This window comes from Capricornis sumatraensis, chromosome 16, assembly GCF_032405125.1.
Source record: "Capricornis sumatraensis isolate serow.1 chromosome 16, serow.2, whole genome shotgun sequence".
Lineage (NCBI taxonomy): Eukaryota > Metazoa > Chordata > Mammalia > Artiodactyla > Bovidae > Capricornis > Capricornis sumatraensis.
The window spans coordinates 80,864,374-80,885,664 of NC_091084.1; the positions used below are offsets into that span (position 1 = coordinate 80,864,374).

Genomic DNA, 21,291 nt, shown 5'->3' on the forward strand with positions numbered 1-21,291 from the left:
CATCTCCTGCATAGGCAGGCGGATTCTTAATCAGCTATACTCCAATGCAAAATAAAAAGTTTAAAAAAGGAAAAAAAAATCCAACAATCGAAAGCCTCTCTGGAGGTTGGGTGCACAGTGGAAGGAGATCACACAGGGGGTGAACAGCAGTGAGCAGAGTGGGTGGGTGGTTAGGAGCCACCCTGGAGACCGCCCGCTCCCGCTCCCGGACAGGACGATGTGTTTTCTCATTCAGCGTCCGGCTCGGCTGAAAACCCAGGGAGCGCAGGGTGCAGCGCAAAGGCCTCCAGGGCAAGCAGCTGCCGAGGAGGGGAGACACGGGCGCGGGAAGGCTCGCTGGGCGGCAGAGGCCCTGCCCATCCTCCAGCAGACCCCAGCCGCGCAGGAAAGCAGGCGGACATGTCAGCTCTTCTAACCTTTCAAAAGAAGCCGAAGTCCTGGTTTTTCACGAGACACTCCTCGCTTTGTAAACCTGACAGTCTAGCGAGCGCGCATGAGGATTGAGTTTTTGACCCTTCTCTTCGTCTGAGAAGGCGGGCCTCACCTATCCCACCACCCTTCACAGGTCTGTCCACCTCTCCACGCCTCCCCTCCCACCCCTACACTGTTCACTGAAGGCAGCGTGCGTGCCAGCTCATTCAGTTGTGTCCCACTCTTTGCGACCCCGTGGACTGTAGCCCGCCAGGCTCCTCTGTCCGTGGGATTCTCCAGGCAGGGATACTGGAGAGGGTTGCCATTCCCTCCTCCAGGGGATTGAACCCACATCTCTTACTGGGATTCCTTACCTCTAGCATCACTTGGGAAGCCCTCACTGAAGGCAGGGACCTAGCTAATTCACTTTGTACACTTTTCTATAGCTCTCTACACGTGGCAAGGCAACGGTAGATACTGTTGAATGAAATATGACTTTGCTGGCATACACTGCATTAAGGAAGACTCCCCAAGTCCACCCTCACCTCTACCCAAGAGGAGTGGGTAAAAGTGGGCTCTGAATTAGCTGCAATCCTGCCACTTGCTTGTTCTAGGACCCTTAGCAAGTTACTTACTTTTTGGAGCCTCAGCTTCTTCATCTATGAGAACCACAGTACCTGCTTCAGAGCTGTTATCAGATCCTAATGAAATAATACAGTCACTAGCACAATGCGCAACAATAGGTTGTTGTTTTAATTTCTTGCTTTTTCTGGCTACGCTGGCTCTTCGTCGCCCTGTCGCCCCGTGCAGGCGCTCTCCAGCCGCGGCCGGTGGGGGCTCCTCTCTGCTCGCAGCGCCCGTGCAGGCGCGCTCGTAGCGCGTGGGCGTCTCCTCACAGTGGCTCCGTGAGGGCTCTTGGTGCCCCATGGCATGGGGGATCTTCCTGGACCAGGGATCGAACTAGCGTCCCCCGCATTGCAAGGTGGACGCTAAACCTCTGGACCCCCAGGGAAGCCCTCACCGGGTACTTGTACTCGAATCCGCACACACACCCATTTTCTCACTGGACCCTTGGCATGCCTCCCCCGAATCCTCGTCATCCATCTACCGCCATCCACCTGGCTGGCAGCTGGAGGGAACCTGTAAAATGCAGACCTGTCGTTTTCACCGCCAGGGTTCACCTCCTTCCAGTTTGCTGATGCCCTTCGGAGAACACCCAGCCTTTTAACACAGCTCTTTAGGCTTCCCTGGTGGCTCAGAGGTTAAAGCGTCTGCCTGCAATGCAGGAGACCCAGGTTCGATCCCTGGGTCGGGAAGATCCCCTGGAGAAGGAAATGGCAACCTGGCAACCCACTCCAGTATTGCTTTGAGAATCCCATGGATGGAGGAGCCTGGTGTTCTACAGCCCACGGGGTCACAAAGAGTCCGACACCACTGAGCGACTCCACTTTCACTTCCAGGCTTTGGAGCTGCGCTGGCCGGGCCTCGGACAGGGCTCTTCACCACCCACCTCCCATCCCATCCCACTCCAACATGAGCTTATCTGTAGCTGGAACCTCTTCTCTCCACCCCTACAGCCCCTGCTTCTAATATACGTTTCAGCGATGCACCCTGGGAACTCCCGACACTGCTGCTAGACCTGAAGGCAGGCACAGTCTGTTTTCCTCACCACTGACCCTTCCCAGCACAGGCCCCGCTGAGCACCCGAGGAACGCCCGCGGACCGGCCCCGGCGGGCGGACTCCCATGGGCGGACGGCGCCACCTGCTGGCCCACACCGCCACTGCAGCACCTGGACGCGGGCTCTCAGCCCACCATGCAGGTGATTTTTTAACAATGATTTTTTAACTTTTCTGGGGCTGTTATCTCATGTCTCCTTACACCCAAGTTAACAATTTTTTTAAAAAGTTAACATTATGAGTATTTAACATGGGAAAGGGAGGCACTTTCCCAAGTGCCTTAGTTATTATTAACACATTTAATCTTAACGACGACTCGATGAACTGGCTTTATCACTTGATAGGGTAACTGAGCTGGTTGCTGGCCGGGAAGAACCTGCCTGCCAGTGCAGGAGATGGAAGAGACGAAGGTGCAATCCCTGGATCACGCGATCCCTGGATCGCATGATCCCTGGAAAAAGGGCATAGCAACCTACTCGTCTCCTTGCCTGTAGAAGCCCGTGGACAGAGGAGCGTGGTGGGCTGCCGTCCATGGGGTCGCCAAGAGCCGGACATGGCTGAGCGTGCACTCAGCTGAGGCAGAGCGGTCAGATGCCTCCCCAGGAGCACACAGGCTGGAACTTTCACCCCAGGTGGTCTGACCTGAACCTGTTTTTTCCCAGATGCTCCGTGCAGTTTGTGGGATACTAGTTATCCAACCAGGAAACGAACCTGGGCCCTTGGCAGTGAAAGTGACGTGGCCCAACCACCGGGTGGCCAGGGAATCCCTGAGCCTGTCCTCTGTAAGCCTGACACGTGCTGCCACTACTTGTCCTGCACGCCCAGGGGCCTGGTGAGGTTACATGCCGGACGCCAACCTCTGCTACCACGGCGGCATTGGGGTCACCGAAGCTCCCAGTGCAGAGAGCCGCCCTTTCTGAGCTGCAGTTCTCCAAGGGCACCGTCAGGACAGGAGTCACTGCGGCCTCTCCTCTGTGAGGCAGCACGTGCGGCAGTCCGTCCTGGCCTCCAGGCTACCGCTCCTCTCCTGTGACCCAGAAACCACCACCTTTTGGAGGCCCCGTTTCCAAAGAGGGCCTCTAGCCTGCTGGGTGGATCAGACCGCAAGATCCCACCAAGGGTGAGGAGTGCGGTCCCCAGGGTGAACTCAGATGGACCCCGGATGGCTAACAGCGGTTATCACTCAGGCCCTTCCCTGGATCACACACCGTGCGTGACGCTGGGTCCCTTCACAGGTTCCGCTATGGCCGTTTAGCACCAAGACGTTGTGGCTACTTAAGTTCCATCTCCTTCCCACCCGCTCCTCTAAATAATTTCTTTTCCATCATTTGGGAAAATGATGTGCCGGCCTGCACTTTAGTTGTTAAACATAAGAGGCTGGGCTTCCCTGCTGGTACAGTGGCGAAGCAGCCACCTGCTGGTGCAGGAGACGCGGGCTTGATCCCTGGTCTGGCAAGATTACACCTGTCGTGGAGCAACTGGGACCATGAGCTGCAGCTGCTGAAGCCCCCGTGCCCACAGCCTGCACTCCACGAGAACCCCACACGCCGCAGCCAGAGAAAGCCCGCTCCCAGCAACGAAGACCCAGCGCATCCAAACCAGACAAAGCGCATGCTCGCTACAGAAACAGAAGTATCTCGGGAAGCTTCTCTGGCCCAGTCACACTATAAGGGGTTTATTCACGTGAACTCTCGCTACCTTCCCCCAGCCCTATGACCGTCCCCCACTTTACACATGAGGAAGCCAAGCACGGTGAAGTCAGGCTCACGCAGCGAGCGGCTGACAGGGACTGCCCGCTTAAGCCCCAGGACCGGTCTCTGCTTTAAACACGTCAGACTCCCTCTGCCGGTAGAGGGCTGTGCCTGCCGCCTTCACTCCCAAGTGCCAGGCACACTGCTTTGCACACCGTGGGTGTCAACAAATTTGTTTTAATATATAATATATATATACACACACAGTCACAGGGCCCGCCTGGGAAAGGGCTCCATCACACTCCAGCTCCTGGAGACTCTCCAGAAGGAGTCCAGGCCGGGCAGTCTTCACAGATGCCCAACGTGGGCGCTTTCAGTAGACGGGTGGAGGGTGGGGTGCACCTCAGGGTGCGCCGCCGCGCCTCACACAGGCCCAGAGCTCTGCTGCGCCCTCTTCATCAGCTCCTCATCCTGCATAGACAGCTCTGTCAGCTTCTTGCCCATCCGCTCGTGGATGTCCAGGTACTTGGAGACACAGCGGTCCAGGCACACGGACTCGCCCTTGGACAGCTCTGCTTCCCTGTAGTGGGGAGGCACGCACTTCCGGTGGCAGGCGCTGGTCATTCTAGAAAGAAGGGTAAGGCTGGATCAGCAGCCTGCTGTGGCAAACCAGGAACTCGCGACCACTCCTGCCCTGCTACCCTGATCTCACCTGCCAGGAAGGCAGTGTAAACCCCCCGTCTGCGCCTCCGCCGTCCAGGGAGGCCCTTGTCTGGCCCATGGTCACCCCGTGTTTCTGACTCATCAGACAGGAACCATTAGGTGAGTACTGGCTACGTTCCAGACGTCATGCTAAGCGCGTGACGTGGATTCCGCCATGCAGTCCTCGGGATGACTCCATGCAGTCGGCACGATCGTTACCCCCATTTTACAGATGAGGGAGTGAAGGAACAGAGAGCCTCAGGATGACATAAAGCTGGGCTACGAGCCCAGGGGGCCTGACTGGGGGCTCCCAGGGGGCGCAGTGGTAAAGAACCCACCTGCCAACGCAGGAGACCTAAGAGGCGTGGGTTCGATCCCTGGGTGGGGAACATCACCTGGAAGAGGGCATGGCAAGCCACTCCAGTATCCCTGCCTCGAGAATCCCACAGACAGAGGAGCCTGGTGGGCTACAGTGCATGAGGTCGCAGAGTCGGACGCGACCGAAGCAACTCACACGCACGCATGGAGCCTGACTCCACAGCTCACTCTAGAAAATCATTCTCACAGACAGCCTCCAAGACAAACCCAACTAATCGATGGAGGATACCAGACAGTTTTAGCCAATAAAAATAGCAAATATGGGAGGGGGATTCAGGATTGGGAGCTTGTATACACCCGTGGTGGATTCATGTCAATGTATGGCAAAACCAATACAGTATTGTAAAGTAAAATAAAGTAAAAATAAAATTAAAAAAAATAAAAAATATAAAAATATAAAATATAAAAAAAAATTTTTTTTTAAGCAAATAATTGTTGACTGCCTACTTGTGTTGGGCTTGATAAGTCTTATATTTTAACATTTAATATTTATAATGTCTTTATGAGGAAGGTACTATTCAGTTCAGTCGCTCAGTCGTGTCCGACTCTTTGCGACCCCATGAATCGCAGCACGCCAGGCCTCCCTGTCCATCACCAACTCCCGGAGTTCACTCAGACTCGCATCCATCAAGTCAGTGATGCCATCCAGCCATCTCATCCTCTGTCGTCCCCTTCTCCTCCTACTCCCAATCCCTCCCAGCATCAAAGTCTTTTCCAATGAGTCAACCCTTCGCATGAGGTGGCCAAAGTACTGGAGTTTCAGCTTTAGCATCATTCCTTCCAAAGAAATCCCAGGGTTGATCTCCTTCAGAATGGACTGGTTGGATCTCCTTGCAGTCCAAGGGACTCCCAAGAGTCCTCTCCAACATTACGCACCCCATTTTATAGCTGGGATAACCACCAGTCTGCAAGTCCAAGTAACTTGCCCAAGGCCAGAGTAGTAGTGGTTGACGTGGCTGTGATTTGTTCCCAAATCTGCCCAATGACCCGTTAGGAGTCAGACTGAAGTCCTGGTCCTGGCACTGCTACCGATGAGCTGTGGACCCTGAGAAAGCTGTTGAACCTCTACAAGCTTCAATGTCCTCACCTTAAAAATGGGACAAGGGAACTCAGTGGAGATTATAAAAAGATAATGCCTACAAAGTGCTCAACACTGCTAAACGGGTTATGCCGGATCTGTCAAAAGGCAACTGCTCTGCTGTCCCCAGAACCCAACCAGAGCCTGGTCTCTCTTCCTGCACAGCTCCTCCATCATCAATTCCATCCCAATCCCAATGTCCAAGTCATTCTAGTGAGTCCACACTGCGGCTGCATTAGCCCTTAACCACGGAGGTGGGTGGAGAAGGAAACGCAACCCACTCCAGTCTTACCTGGGAAATCCCATGACAGAGGAGCCTGGCCGGCTGCAGTCCAAGGGGTGGGAAAGAGTCAGACACGACTCAGCCACTGGGCATGCATGCATGCTTGCATGGGGGTGGAGGTGGGTGCTGGGAAGTATGGACCTCAGTTTATCCTAGATTGAGACGAAGATTTTTCGGAAGTCGCCCACCTCTGCCCTTGGAGAGGATGACTTGGGAGCAGTCTCTAAGACGTGAGCAGCAGGACCGGCCTTACCTGTTGTACATGTCGGCCATCATCTCTACCTCCAGCTCTGCGGCCAGCTGCTGGGCCCTGAGGGGGTCCATCTCAGCCCTGCGCCCCGGAAGAGATCTCCAGCGGGCCTCCTAGTTCCTGGGTTTGGGGGTGGGGGTAGACATCACGGTCAGCACCCAGCCCGCCCAGCCGCTTTCCCGTCCAGGGGCTGCAGGACGTGGAGGAATCGCAAGGGCATCCGACCAGGAGGGGCCGCTGACCTCGGCAAGCTCAAGCACTCAGCGTCAGACCTGGGAACCGAGGCCCCGCCCAAGGTCGCAGAGCCGGCGACGGCAGGCCTGCAGAGCGGGTCCCGGCGCCCTGACGCCCAGCCCCTCAAGGTGGCGTCTCTCCGGGAGAAGAAGCGGGGGTCCGGGACGGGGCCCCGAACGGCCTGCACGAACGCGCGGGGCCCTGCGGATCCGATGCGACGCGGCCCTGCGGGGCCGGGCCCGGGGCCACAGCCCTGGAGCGGCGGCGCCGTCGTCGGGGTCGCCGCGCGCTCCGAGTCTCTCCCCGAGGCCCGGGCCTCCCCCTCACGCCCCCAGGGCCCCCGGCCTCAGGCACACGCCACAAACTCACCGTGCGCGCTGCTGCGGCAGGGCGGAAGCACGTGGGGCGCGGCAGGCGGGAAGTCCCGCCTCCCTTCCGCTCAGGCCGCGCTTCCGGCGTGAAGGCCCCCGCCGCGGGCGGCGCCGGGAAATCCGCCACCATAGAGAGGGAGCGGCTGGCTCCGGCCGGAGGCGAGGGAGTCCTCCAGGTGCTAGAGAGGACTGCAGGGTACCATAGAGGCTGCGGCGGGGCGTAGAGCGCCCGCAGCAGGTAGTGTCAGGGTCCCTAGCGGGGATGGCTGAGCGGCTTGAGTTTATGGGTTCTGTCAGAGCGGGCAGGGGTACCGAGCTCGGTGAACCTCACCCTCCGCGGAGGTCGGAGTGCAGGTCTGGTGCAGAGAAGGAAGGACGTCCTCAAACTGCAGCTCTTAGATGCATGTAACCCCACCTGGGCCGCCTAAAATCACCCCAGTGTCCAGGGCCCACTTCGCACCAAATAAATCAGAATCCCTGGGGCTAGGACCCAGGCATCAGTATGTCGTGGGAGTGTGTAATTTCCTCGGTTCTGTCTCGTCACAGCAAGAATTTGAAGCGACGGAGGTTAAAACCCTTGGATAGCTCCGTGTTACAGCTCTGTTGTATTTAGAAAATAAAGGAAAGCCAACCCAAACGGCGCGAAAAGGGGGGAGAGAGCGCCCTGGCCCTTGGGCCCCTGTTTGTGTGTGTTTTTCCTCCCCTGGGCCTGCCCTGTGTAAATTGGGCTCGCCAGGACTGCTGTCGGTGCTGCCTGAGGCCCTCTGGTCCTCGCACCTTCCTTTGTTCTATTTTCTTGGCCTTTTCCGTTCCTTGTCTTTTAGCCACTGCCATCCTGGGCTCCTTTTTCCTGTTCTAACTACTTAACATGTCCATTGTAGAATTCCCCTGCGATTCCCCTGTGCAGGCAGGTTTGAGAGCCAGAGTTCAGGAGGGCTTTCCGGTGAATACAGCTGTGAGGAGATCCCTGAATTGTCTCTGGGGTTGCAGAGACCAGCGAGGCGCCTTCTTATAGAAACAGAAGTCCAGTATACAGTATGTTTTATTCAGCTTCTGTTAGACCACCCCCCCCCCAATCACAGACAACTACCCAATCTGATCACACCGACCACAGCCTTGTCTAAATGAAACTAAGCCATGCCCTGTGGGACCACCCAAGACGGATGGGTCATGGTGGAGAGGTCTGACAGAATGTGGTCCATTGGAGAAGGGAATGGCAAACCACTTCAGTATTCTTGCCTTGAGAACCCCATGAACCGTATGAAAAGACAAAAAGAGGACACTGAAAGATGAACTCTCAAGGTCAGTAGGTACCCAGTATGCTACTGGAGATCAGTGGAGAAATAACTCCAGAGAGAATGAAGAGATGGAGCCAAAGCAAAAGCAACACCCAATTGTGGATAGGACTGGTTATAGAAGTAAGGTTCGATGCTGTAAAGGGCAATATTGCATAAGAACCTGGAATGTTATGTCCATGAATCAAGGCAAATTGGAAGTGGTCAAACAGATGACAAGAGTGAATGTCGACATTTTAGGAATCAGCGAACTTAAATGGACTGGAATAGGTGAATTTAACTCAGATGACCATGATATCTACTACTGTGGGTAGGAATCCTGTAGAAGAAATGGAGTAGCCATCATAGTCAATAAAAGAGTCCAAAATGGAATACTTAGATGCAATGTCAAAAACGACAGAATGATCTCTGTTCGTTTCCAAAGCAAACAATTCAATATCACAGTAATCCAAGTCTATGCCTCAAAAAGTAACACTGAAGAAGCTGAAGTTAAACAGTTCTATGAAGACCTACCAGACCTTCTAGAGCTAACACCCACAAAAGATGTCCTTTTCATTACAGGGGACTGGATGCAAAAGTAGGAAGTCAAGAATCACCTGGAATAACAGGCAATTTTGTCCTTGGAGTACAGAATGGAGCAGAGCAAAGGCTAATAGACTTTTGCCAAGAGAATGCACTCGTTATAGCAAACACCCTCTTCCAACAACACAAGAGAAGACTACACCTGGACATCACCAGATGGTTGACACCAAAATCAGACTGATTATATTCTTTGCAGCCAAAAATGGAGATGCTCTATACAGTCAGCAAAAACAAGACCGGGAGCTGACTGTGGCTCAGATCATGAACTCCTTCTTGCCAAATTCAGACTGAAACTGAAGAAAGTGGAGAAAACCACTAGACCATTCAGGTATGACCTAAATCAAATCCCCTATGACTTGGGAGTGGGAGTGAGAAATAGATTTAAGGGCCTGGATCTGACAGACAGAGGGCCTGATGAACTATGGACGGAGGCTCGTGACATTGTACAGGAGACACGGATCAAGACCATCCCCAAGAAGAAGAAATGCAATAAACCAAAATGGCTGTCTGAGAAGGCCTTCCAAATAGCTGTGAAAAGAAGGAAAGAAAAAGCAAAGAAGAAAGGAAAGATATACCCATTTGAATGCAGAGTTCCAAAGAATAGCAAGGAGAGATAAGAAAGCCTTCCTCAGCAATCAATGCAAAGAAATAGAGGAAAACAACAGAATGGGAAAGACTAGAGATCGCTTCAAGAAAATTCGAGATACCAAGGGAACATTTCATGCAAAGATGGGCTCGATAAAGGGCAGAAATGGTATGGACCTAACAGAAGCAGAAGATTTTAAGAAGAGGTGGCAAGAATACACAGAAGAACTATACAAAAAAGATCTTCACGACCCAGATAACCACGATGGTGTGATCAGTCACCTAGAGCCAGACATCCTGGAATTCGAAGTCAAGTGGGCCTTAGGAAGCATCACTACGAACAAAGCTAGTGGAGGTGATGAATTCCAGTTGAGCTATTTCAAATCCTAAAAGATGATGCTGTGAAAGTGCTGCACCAATATGCCAGCAAGTTTGGAAAACTCAGCAGTGGCCACAGGACTGGAAAAGGTCAGTTTTCATTCCAATCCCAAAGAAAGACAATGCCAAAGAATGCTCAAACTACCGCACAATTGCACTCATCTCATACGCTAGTAAAGTAATGCTCAAAATTCTCCAAGCCAGGCTTCAGCAATACGTGAACCGTGAACTTCCACATGTTTAAGCTGGATTTAGAAAAGGCAGAGGAATCAGAGATCAAATTACCAACATCCGCTGAATCATGGAAAAAGCAAGAGAGTTCCAGAAAAACATCTATTTCTGCTTTATTGACTATGCCAAAGCCTTTGACTGTGTGGATCACAAGAAACTGTGGAAAATTCTTCAAGAGATGGGAATACCAGACCACCCCACCTGCCTCTTGAGAAATCTGTATGCAGGTCAGGAAGCAACAGTTAGAACTGGACATGGAAAAACAGACTGGTTCCAAATAGGAAAAGGAGCACATCAAGGCTGTATATTATCACCCTGCTTATTTAACTTCTATGCAGAGAACATCATGAGAAACGCTGGGCTGGAGGAAGCACAAGCTGGAATCGAGATTGCCGGGGGAAATATCCATGACCTCAGATATGCAGATGACACCGCCCTTATGGCAGAAAGTGAAGAACTAAAAAGCCTCTTGATGAAAGTGAAAGAGGAGAGTGGAAAAGTTGGCTTAAAGCTCAACATTCAGAAAACGAAGATCATGGCATCCTGTCCCATCACTTCATGGCAAATAGATGGGGAAACAGTGGAAACAGTGTTAGACTTTATTTTTCTGGTCTCCAAAATCACTGCAGATGGTAACTGCAGCCATGAAATTAAAAGACGCTTACTCTTTGGAAGGAAAGTTATGACCAACCTAGATAGCATATTCAAAAGCAGAGACATTACTTTGCCAACAAAGGTCTGTCTAGTCAAGGCTATGATTTTTCCAGTGGGTATGTATGGATGTGAGAGTTGGACTATAAAGAAAGCTGAGCACTAAAGAATTGATGCTTTTGAAGTGTGGTGTTGGAGAAGACTCTTGAGAGTCCCTTGGACTGCAAGGAGATCCAACCAGTCCATCCTAAAGGAGATCAGTCCTGGGTGTTCATCGGAAGGACTGATGTTGAAGCTGAAACTCCAATACTTTGGCCACCTGATGGGAAGAGCTGACTCACTGAAAAAGACCCTGATACTGGGCAAGATTGAGGGCAGGAGCAGAAGGGGACGACAGAGGATGAAATGGTTGGATGGCATCACCAACTCAATGAACATGGGTTTGGGTGGACTCTGGGAGTTGGTGACAGACAGGGAGGCCCGGCGTGCTGTGGTTCATGGGGTCGCAAAGAGTCGGACATGACTGAGCGATTGAACTGAACTGAACTAGACACCCCAGGCCATCTCTCCATAAAGATGATTAGGCAGCCATTGCGGCTGCCAGCAGAGCCATGCTAGCATGTCTGGGTGAAGAAGAAGGGCGTTTGTGAGTGTGTGTGAGTGTGAAGGGTGTTTGTGAGTGTGTGAGTGTGAAGGGCATTTGTGAGTGTGTGTGAGTGTGAAGGGCGTTTGTGAGTGTGTGAGTGTGAAGGGCGTTTGTGAGTGTGTGAGTGTGAAGGGCGTTTGTAAGTGTGTGTGAGTGTGAAGGGTATTAGTTGCTCAGTCATGTCCAGCGCTTGGCTACCCCATGAACTGTAGCCCATCAGGCTCCTCTGTCCATGGGGATTCTCCAGGCAAGAATACTGGAGAGCATTGTCATGCCCTCCTTTAGGGGATCTTCCCAACCTAGGGTCAAACCCAGGTCTCCCACCCTGCAGGCAGATTCTTTACCATCTGATCCAGCAGGGAAACACAAGAATACTGGAGTGGGTAGTGGGTAGACTATCTGCTCTCCAGGGGATCTTCCCAACCCCGGGATCGAATCCGGGTCTCCTGCATTGCAGGCAGACTCATTATTGTCTGAGCCACCAGGGAACCAGAGAATGTGCTTCTCTGCACGCCTGTCTCCTGCTCCCCACCCTCCTGCCCCCACCCGAAGAAAAAGCCCACTTCAATCCTGGATTTTTCAAGGGACAGCCCAGTAAACGAAATTTAAGGATGCAAGTTAATGATGCAAGGGTACACTGCCCCCAGGAGAAGGTGGGCCAGACACTTTATATGGTTGGTCACGGTGTACTTCCCTGGGAAAGCCACGATTCTAAACATTGGGTCTCATTACAGCAGTGCTGTAAGGACTCAACCCCTGTGCCAAACCCTGTGCCCTGACACTTTAAAATTGAGGGACAGGACTTCCCTGGAGGCACAGTGGATAAGAATCTGCCTGCCACCGCAGATAGCTCGGGTTCAATTCCTGGTCCAGGAAGATTCCACATGCCTTGGAGCAGATAAGCCCTGAGCCAGGACTACAGAGCCTGAACACCTACAGCAGGTGCTCTGCAGCAAGAGAAGCCACGCAATGAAGCCCGCACAGTGCGATGGGCAGGAGCCTCCCCGCTCTGCAGCTGGAGAGAGCCGCATGCAGCAGCAAAGACCCAGGCAACCAAACATGAACAGATTCTTTAAACAGAGGTACAAAATTCAGACAGTGAAGTGGTAACATGCAGAATCCTAAGCTTAATTTTTAAACAGATATTCATTTTTATAACCGTTACCCAGATCAAGATAGAAAATACTTCTGGCACCCTAAAAAGTTATCTCGTGTCTCTTCCCAGTCGAAATCTCCTCTCCTGCAGTGAACCTCTATTCTGACTCCTATCAGCATTGGTTAGTTCTGCCCACTCTTGAACTTCATGTAAGTGAAATTATGCGTTATTTTCTGTTTGTGCCTCACCTCTTTAGCTCAGCGTAGCATCAGTGGGATTTCAGCCAGACCGTCGTGCGTATCTCTTAGCACTTTTCTTTATTGTTGTCCAGTGTTTGACTGTATAAATCAGCCATAATGCATTTATCTGTGCTCCTGTTGATGAACTTGTGGGTTGTTTCCAGTTTGGGCTACTATGATAATACTGCAATGTACATTATTGTACATATGTTATCCTGGTTTTTGCTTTTGAAAACATTATAAATATATGGAATATTAAGAAATTACATGGAAAAGGAGACGGGTTCTTGCAAGAAGAATCTGCTTCCTAGACGGGATTTTTAAAATTAGATTTCATGAATGATTGTGTAACTGTATAATTCCATTTAAATCACATTCTGAAAGTGACAAAACTACAGCGATGAGGGAAAGGATTAATGAGGTTGCCTAGGGTCAGAGTTGGTGGCGAGAGGGAGGGAAGCGTGCCTAGGGGAGTAACACACGGCAGATCTTTGTGTGGGTGAAATGGTTCCGTGTCCTGATTGTGGGTGGAGGTTTTATACAAATCTAAGCTGTCATAATGCCATACAAGCCATCATATCAAGGCCAACTTCCTTGTTTTGATATTGCATATAGTTATGTAAGATTCAGCTTTCAGTGGATAAATCTTCAGCAAAATGTAACCTTCAGTTCCCTTTCTGTACTACTTATGTAACTTCCTGTAAACCTATAATTATTTCAAAATAAAGTTTTAAAAATCATTACAAAACAAACAGAAAAAATAACGTATCTAATCCATGACAGTTGCTCAGTAACGATAAAGTGTTGTTTTCTTTTTGGACTTTCATTTATTTGGGCAAAGTTTAAAAGTACGGAAAACGTTTCCTGTGGGAGCCGCCGGGTTGAGAGGAGCATGGCCTTCTCTCCCCACCATGGCGTGTGCTCGTCCACTGACCCCAGTGTGCTCCGAAAAGGGGGGGGGGTCCTCTGGCAAAAATGTCACTTTGCCTGCTGTGTTCAAGGCTCCCACAAGACCAGATAGTGTGAACTTGGTTCACACCAACTTGTGCAAAAGCAACAGACAGCCCTCTGCTGCCAGTGGGTCAGCAGGCCATCGAACCGGTGCCGAGTCTCGGGGTACCGGCAGAGCTGTGGCTCGAATTCCCAGGGTTCCAGGAGGCAGGACTCCCCGTTCTGGCCAGGGTGCTTCTGGAAATATGTGTCGTGGGGGCCGCCTGTTTGCGCCAACCAGGACCTGATGACGCTGGAGCCGCAGAGCGAGTATAGCGCAGCAGTGATGAGCCATCTCCTCTGCGCCAGCTGCCTCGGCCTCGCCACCGCTGGCCATGCCCAGAGGTCATCGTGCAGAGGAAGCTCCCGAACTTCCTTTGGTGGCTGAAGATAAAGTTGAAGGCTACAAGAAGACCAAGCAGGCTGTTTTGCTTCTGAAGAAACGGAAGGCCTGGAATGATATCAAAAAGGTCTATGCCTCTCAGCGAATGAGAGCTGGCAAAGGCAAAATGAGAAACCATCGCCGTATCCAGCGCAGGGGACCCAGCCTCATCTATAACGAAGACAATGGTATCATCAGGGCCTTCAGAAACATCCCTGGAATTCCTCTGCTTAATGGAAGCAAGCTGAACATTTTGAAACTTGCTCCTGGCGGTCATGTGGGGCGTTTCTGCATTCGGGCTGAAAGCACTCTCAGAAAGTCAGATGAGCTGTGTGGCACTCAGCATCAAGCAGCCTCCCTGAAGAGTAACTACAACCTCCCCATGCACAAGATGCTCAATGCAGACCTCAGCAGACTCGAAAAGCCCAGAAATCCAAAGAGCATTCTGAGCACCACCCAAGAAGATTCATTGCAGTGTCCTGAGAAAGAATGCACTGGAAAACCTGAGGCTCGCTTTGAAGCTGAACCCACACGCCAAGACCACGCGCCGGAATGCCATTCTTTGACAGGCCAAGAACCGCAAAGTCCGCCTGGATAAGGCAGCGGCAGCGCTAGAAGCCAAATCAGATGAGAAGGGGGCTCGGGGCAAGAAGCCTGCAGTGGGAAGAAAGGCCACAGGGCACCAAGAAACCAGCAGCTGAGAAGCAGCCCGCGGGAAAGAAGGCCGCCCCAGAGGAAAAGGAGGCTGTTGCGCACACGTACACTGGCTTACTCCGTAAGTGCCAGCTCATTTTGGGTAGCTGATTTTGAATAAAGACCTGAACAGACAGGCAAGGAGAAACATGAAAAATAAGTAAGTAAAAGCCCAGAAGAGTGGCAAGCACGGTGTACTGAATTTTCAGATACGAATCACCCATCACCAGGACTTGACAGTTGTCAGCATTTAGCCGTATTTTCTCCATCGAACTGTATCTCTAACAGATGAAATCTTTTTTCCACAATGCAGTCTTCAGGCCCTTAAAGTTATAGACGTCTTCACGCTAAGTACGGCTGGCAGTGAACAACATTGCACCATTCAACCACTGGTGCCCAAATCGGGCTCTCAGATCATGCCAGGCAGAAGCCCCCAAGTGTTCATTCCATATTTAGGCTAGCTAAAGTATTTCTTATCTAATGCCTATCTGGTGAGCACCCCCTCTGACCCAGGCAATTTGCTGGGCCCCGGGCATATAGCCTTGAGCAGGAAGGTAGAGCCTACCTACTGGAGCTTAGAGTCCAGAGAGAAACTCCAGCGACACATGAATAAAGTGACTTCGGATTTCAAGAAATATACAAGAAGGAAATAAAGTATGCGGAGTTGATGGAGAGGAACTCAAGGTCACGGGAGGCCTCCAGGAGGAAATGAAATTTGAGAACAGAAGACAGTCTTGCACAGAGCAGGAGCGGAAAGGTGGTAGCCCTGAGTACAGAGAGCAATCGACTTATTGAAGGAATTAAGGAGGCCAGGACGGCTGAAGTGGTGGGGACGGTGGGGGGGTGGGGGGAGTCCCAGCTTTGTAAGTCACAGCCCCCCTCACCCATTCTCCGAAAGCAGTTCCCTTCTTAGACCACAGGACCCCTGGAGAAGGTAAAGAAAGATGTTCTGTTTTTCGGAGCAAAAATCTCAATTCAGCACAAAAATTTGCTCCAAGTCTACTGTGTCCCCGGTCACTTTGGCTCAAAATAGAGCTCGGTTTGTATCAGCTGGACTCGCAAGCCGTGAGCTTGGACCCTCTCCCTTCTCGCTGCCCCTCCCCCACCCCACCCATCGGGGGCCCCCGAGACAGGTCCCGATGGCAGCTGTCCACTCACCCCCTCCCTCACCAACCTCCCGCAGCAGCTTTAGTCCGAGGGCGGGTAAAGGGACTGTTTAATGGAGCGTGGAGGGCAGGGAGGTGCGGGACCTGGGCTCTGGGTGGGCAGGGGAGGCCGGACAGCTGGCAACCATGCTCCACAGGGGCCTTGGGGGCCACCCGGGCCGGGCGAGGACGCGGGGAAGGAATCGGGCCCAGGGTGGATGCGGGCCCGGGCAGGCGGGAGGGCCCGGCAGTGATTGAAAGGTGCCACCTGTCAGCGCTCCACGGGAAACCCGAGCCTCCCCGTCCAGGGGGAGTGTTGTACCAACAGGGTAGTAAACAATGCTAGTCCGTGGCCCCGCGCCCTTGCAGTGGGGGGGTCGGGGGAAAGGTGGGGGGAAGGTGGGGGCTAGAAGCCCGGGGGCTTAAAGACAGCCCGGGAGAGACACCACTCAGCTCGAGGAAGGAGACGGCTCCGGGACCCCAGACAGAGGCCCCGCAGGTAGGCGAAGCCCTGCGCCCCTTTCCAAGCAGCCCCTCCGTCTGCCAACCCCTCTGCCCACCTCCAAGCGCAGGAGCCTCTGAGCAGCGGCCCCGGTTGGAGAAATCCTCTCTGACTCTCTCCATCACTATGCCAACTCTTTTGAGCTCCCATTTCTTCTGTCCTGATGGGCAGAGAGGGCCTCGGAGACTTCCGAGTCCAGTTGGGGTGGGAGGCGGCATCTCTGAGCAGCTGAGGGGGCATCTCCGAGGGATGTGGCTGGCTGGAGGACCACCGGAAGACAGACCGAGCGGCAGAGGTTGTGGAGGTGTCAGCAGAGCCTCCCAGCACCGTCTCCACTACGTGGGGCTTGGAACTCGGGCTCCCGGCTGCTTTGCCTTCCCGTCTGCCAAGGCAAACAGGAAGAGACAGGAGCTGCCCCAGCGGGCACAAAGCCGGGGCAGAATGAAGGCTTCCCGGGCAGGGCAGGCGGACGGAGGCTACCGCGCGCTTGGAAGCGAGAGCCGACCTCCTCAGCCACATCTGACGGCCCTCCTGGGGCCCCCCTCACCCTGGCCGAGCTCCTTCCATGGGACCCTGGGTGAGGAGCCAAGGGGGACAGCGTCTCTGGCAGAAGCTCTGGGCTGATCGTCAGGAGACCAGGGTTCTACGTACAGTTTGGCCATTTAATTGTCCTAAGCACCACTATAGTCAAGGGATTTCCACTCCTCGATCCTCAAATCCCTCCATCTGTAAAACGGGGCCAATAACGCCTATTCCTAGGGGTTAGAGTGCGGAAGCGGGGAGGTATGGGAGGGCGCCCGCGGTGCAAGCTGTAGAATTGTTAGTGCTGGAGTGTGTGTGTGTGTTAGTCATGCCTGATGCTTTGTGACCCCGTGGACTGTAGCCCACCAGGCTCCTCTGTCCATGGGATTTTCCAGGCAAGAATACTGGAGTGGGTTGCTGTTCCCTTCTCCAGGGGATCTTCCTGACCCAGGGATCAAACCCAGGTCTCCTGCCCCGCAGGCAGATTCCTTTCCATCTGAGCCACAGGGAAGCCACTGCTGGGGTGGGTGGTGGTATCCTAGCAGCTCAGTGTTCTGTGTTTCTGCACTTCTTGGCTATTTCCGACAGGCCTGGAGGGTGGAGAGCTGAGGTGAGAAACACGCAGGATGGCTGAGGGGTGTGTGTGTGTGTGTGTGTGTGTACACGCCTGCCCTTCCCCTCCACAGTGCTGTGTGTGTGACATGTGGATGTAGGGTAAGACGGCTGCAGGGCTCAGCTATGTCTTAGCTTATCACTGCCACACTTTGAGGCATAAAAACGGCTCATCATCTTACCGGTGTTCAGTTCTTTTGCCTTGTCTTACCAACTAAATGCCCTCCTGGCTGAGTCAGGACCTTAATCTGGCCCAGGGCAGGGCAGGAGCCAACCTACGCCACACAAGCTGATGTATGCCGAGTCCTCCTTCCGTGCCAGGAGCACCCCCAACTACGCTCTATGCATTGGCTTTCTTAGCCCTCCACCATCCCTATGAGCTGAGACCTATTTTTATCTCCAGAACTCAAAACCCAGGCAGGGTAAGAAGCTTGCTCAAGGTCGCAGTGGGAGCTGGGAATCCCCTCATAGTGAGCTGAAGAATCAGTGATGTTCACCAGTGCGCCATACCACCTTCCAAACGAGCACAAGGCAGGGATGGGGCGTGTGGACCATTTAGACCAGCGTTCACTATAGTTTTTCTGCTAGAGGTGGCATTGCTCAAGAGGGCGGTAGAGGCGCCTCAGCGTTGCTGTTCAGTCGCTCAGTCGTGTCCATCTCTCTGCGACCCCATGGACTGCAGCACGCCAGGCCTCCCTGTCCTTCACCATCTCCCAGAGTTTACTCAAACTCATGTCCATTGAGTCAGTGATGCCATCCAACCATCTCATCCTCTGTCGTCCCCTTCTCCTGCCCCCAATCCCTCCCAGTATCAGGGTCTTTTCCAATGAGTCAGCTCTTCACATCAGGTGGCCAAAGTATTGGAGCTTCAGCTTGAGCATCAGTCCTTCCAATGAACAGCCAGGACTGATTTCCTTTAGGATGGACTGGTTGGATCTCCTTGCAGTCCAAGGGACTCTCAAGCGTCTTCTCCAACCCCACAGTTCAAAAGCATCAGTTCTTCGGTACTCAGCCTTCTTTGTGGTTCAACTCTCACATCTGTACCAGGGAAGCCTGTGGAAACTAGGGCCTCCTAAGACATTAATAGGGCTTCCCAAGTGGTGCCAGTGGTGAAGAACCTGCCTGCCCACGCAGGAGGCGAAAGAGACTCGGGGCAGAAACTACCTCAGGGTAGATAAAGCAAAATGGAAAGAAAGCGTGAAAAAGAAAACCCAAGGCCAAATATGTCTGGAGAAAAATGAGTTAAAGGAAGCTAAACAAAGTTAAGATTTCTTTACCATGGGGTATCTGGACTCTAAGTGCTAACGAAGCTGTAAGACTCTAAAACGGTTAAGAGTAGGCTGTTTCTGGAACAATCTTAGCCAGTGAACACCCTCCTGTACCCGACGCATCCTTCATTAATGTCTTGTTCTCTCACTCGGTCGTGTCCGACTCTGTGACCCCATGGACTGCAGCCCACCAGGCTCCTCCGCCTGTGGAATTTTCCAGGCAAGAATACTGCAGTGGGGTGCCAGTTCCTTCTCCAGGGGATCTTCCAGACCCAGGGATCGAACCCGAGTCTCTTTCGCCTCCTGCCTGGGCAGGCGGGTTCTTTACCACTGGCACCAGCTGGAAAGCCCTATTAATGTCTTAGGAGGCCCTAGTTTTCCACAGGCTTCCCTGGTAGCTCAGGGGGTAAAGAATCCACCCATAATGCTGCAGACCCTAGTTCAATTTCCTGCATCAGGAAGATTCCCTGGAGGAGAGAATGGCTGCCCACTCCAGTATTCTTGGGCTTCCCTGGTGGCTCAGCTGGTGAAGAATCCTCCTGTAAGGTGGGAGACCTGGGTTTGACCCCTGGGTTGGGAGGATTCCCTGGAGAAGGGTTAGGCTACCCACTCCAGTATTCTTGAGCTTCCCTGGTGGCTCAGCTGGTAAAGAGTCTGCCTGCAATGCGGGAGACCTGGGTTGGGAAGATCCCTTGGAGGAGGGCGTGGCAACCCACTCCAGTATTTTTGCCTGGAGAATCCCCACGGACAGGAGCCTGGTGGGTTACAGTCCATGGGGTTGCAAAGAGTCAGACACGACTGAGCGACTGAGCACAGCACGGTTTTCCACAGAACACAGTTTGCCAACTTGATCCAGACCAGCCCCGGCTGTGTTGGAAGTGAAGACTCTCCAGAGAGGCAAGGAGCCTCACTCCGGTCCCAGGCTCGGGGCTGAGGTCAGGGCAAGCTCCTAGCTCCCTGCCAATGGGCATTCCATCTCCCGGCTTCATTGATTTCCCTCCAGCTTTAATTCACTGCCAGAGCTGTGAACCATGGGCTGTAACGGGAGCGATGGAATTGAAGGGCAGCGGGAGCATCTTTGAAAGTTCCAGCCCGCTTCCTGGGGAAACTGTGGGCGACTGAACCAGGGACCCCCAGGACCCGAATGGCTAGCAGGAACAGGGCCCTGGCCCTCGTATGCCTGTCTTCCTGCCTCTGTCCCAACTGCCCAGGTGCTGGGGTACTGTACCCAGAGTGACGGCCCTGCAGGGGGCAGGAGGTATTTTTAGCCAGTGACAGCAACGTCTGCTTCTTTTACTGCCTGAGTCATGCCCTGAACATTATTCGGGGATTATTTTCTCGTAAACAGACCCCCCAAGAAGGGCAGAAGGAGCTGGCTCTGCCCCCCCACCCAGCTATTTTCATAGCTGGGACAGCACAACCATCCCTCAGTGTCAGTGGGGAAGCAGTCCCAGCCTCTCTGGTGGACACTAAGATCTGCAGATGCTCTCGTCTCTCACATGAAACAGGGCAGCGTCTGCTTATAACCTACACGGTCCTTCCTGATACTGTAAGTCAGCTCGAGATCACTTGTAATACCCAGTACAATGAAAATGTTATGTAAACAATTGTTAATGACAGTGTAAATGCTACGTAAGTAGTTGGAGCGGCTGCAGATTCAAGTTTTGCCTTTTGGAATTTTCTGGATTTTTTTTCCAAATATTTTCCATCTGAGGTTGGTTCAATCCACTGAGCCCGAGGACATGAAGGCTGACTGTACATACAGTGCTTGAGGAGGAAACCTCACATTGAAGCAGCATGCGCTCCGTTTCCTCCCACCCCCGGCAGCTGGAGGATCAGACTTCCCTGCGGAGGTTAATCAGGGAGAGCACATATCTATTCTTCACCAAAGGGAACTCTGCCAGGCCCAGGGCCAGCTCTTCAGAGACTCACACACAGCCTGGCAGAGACCCAGACCCCATGCAGGCCCAGGGCTCCCCAAATCTCAGGCATCCTTACGCCATCTCTGCGGCTTAGGTATCTTATATCCTGCTTTCCTGAACGGTCTTCCTTCGAATTAGCTGATTTTAACTTCAATAAGTGCATTTATAAAAGAAACTTTATATCACTATTGGAAATGGAAACTCCACGTCACTGGCCAGAAATAGAACGTAACTGTAAAAATAAATCCAACTGGAATCAAAGCAGTCTTATTTGATTCTATCTAGAGACTCCTGTCTGCTTTGGGCTCTGAGCCTGCGGGCCCTGCGGACAGCTACCTCCATCAACAGGGAGGAGGAACGACCGTCCAGGGATGCGAGTGTCAAACTGTAACCACCTCACTGACTTATTCCAAGAGGGGCCAAATCATTGAAAAGGCATTATGTGACTCTGGTTTTTTTTTTTTAAGTGTTTTTGT

The 21,291-nt window shown here is 52.7% G+C and overlaps 1 protein-coding gene, 1 non-coding gene and 1 pseudogene across 4 annotated transcripts; 2 read left to right on the forward strand and 1 right to left on the reverse strand.

Moving 5' to 3' along the window:
• The first annotated feature begins 1,655 nt into the window (after nucleotides 1-1,655).
• On the forward strand, nucleotides 1,656-1,727 carry TRNAC-GCA (transfer RNA cysteine (anticodon GCA)). The gene has a single exon. It is a non-coding gene; the product is annotated as a tRNA-Cys (tRNA).
• Nucleotides 1,728-4,022: 2,295 nt separating this feature from the next.
• Nucleotides 4,023-7,120, reverse strand: TIMM10 (translocase of inner mitochondrial membrane 10). 3 transcript variants are annotated; one of them, XM_068989194.1, is made up of 3 exons: nucleotides 7,075-7,120; nucleotides 6,475-6,591; nucleotides 4,023-4,405 (listed from the first exon to the last, which is right to left on the reverse strand). In XM_068989194.1, exons 2-3 carry the CDS (start codon nucleotides 6,543-6,545, stop codon nucleotides 4,204-4,206), a joined length of 273 nt encoding a protein of 90 aa, XP_068845295.1. In that variant the 5' UTR covers nucleotides 6,546-6,591; nucleotides 7,075-7,120; the 3' UTR covers nucleotides 4,023-4,203. The 3 variants fall into 3 exon arrangements, with proteins under 3 accessions (XP_068845295.1, XP_068845297.1, XP_068845296.1); XM_068989196.1 differs by lacking the exon at nucleotides 7,075-7,120 and adding an exon at nucleotides 6,714-6,762; XM_068989195.1 differs by lacking the exon at nucleotides 7,075-7,120 and having other exon boundaries at nucleotides 6,475-6,658.
• A 6,570-nt stretch (nucleotides 7,121-13,690) lies between these two features.
• On the forward strand, nucleotides 13,691-14,955 carry LOC138092287 (large ribosomal subunit protein uL4 pseudogene; annotated as a pseudogene).
• Nucleotides 14,956-21,291: the final 6,336 nt, after the last annotated feature.

Excerpts from the sequence above, each read along its gene's own strand:
- TIMM10 (XM_068989194.1), bottom strand. The coding sequence starts at position 6,545 with ATGGACCCCCTCAGGGCCCAGCAGCTGGCCGCAGAGCTGGAGGTAGAG. Across the intron at positions 4,406-6,474 it reads ATGGCCGACATGTACAACAG|AATGACCAGCGCCTGCCACC; the intron begins GTAAGGCCGGTC and ends CCTTCTTTCTAG.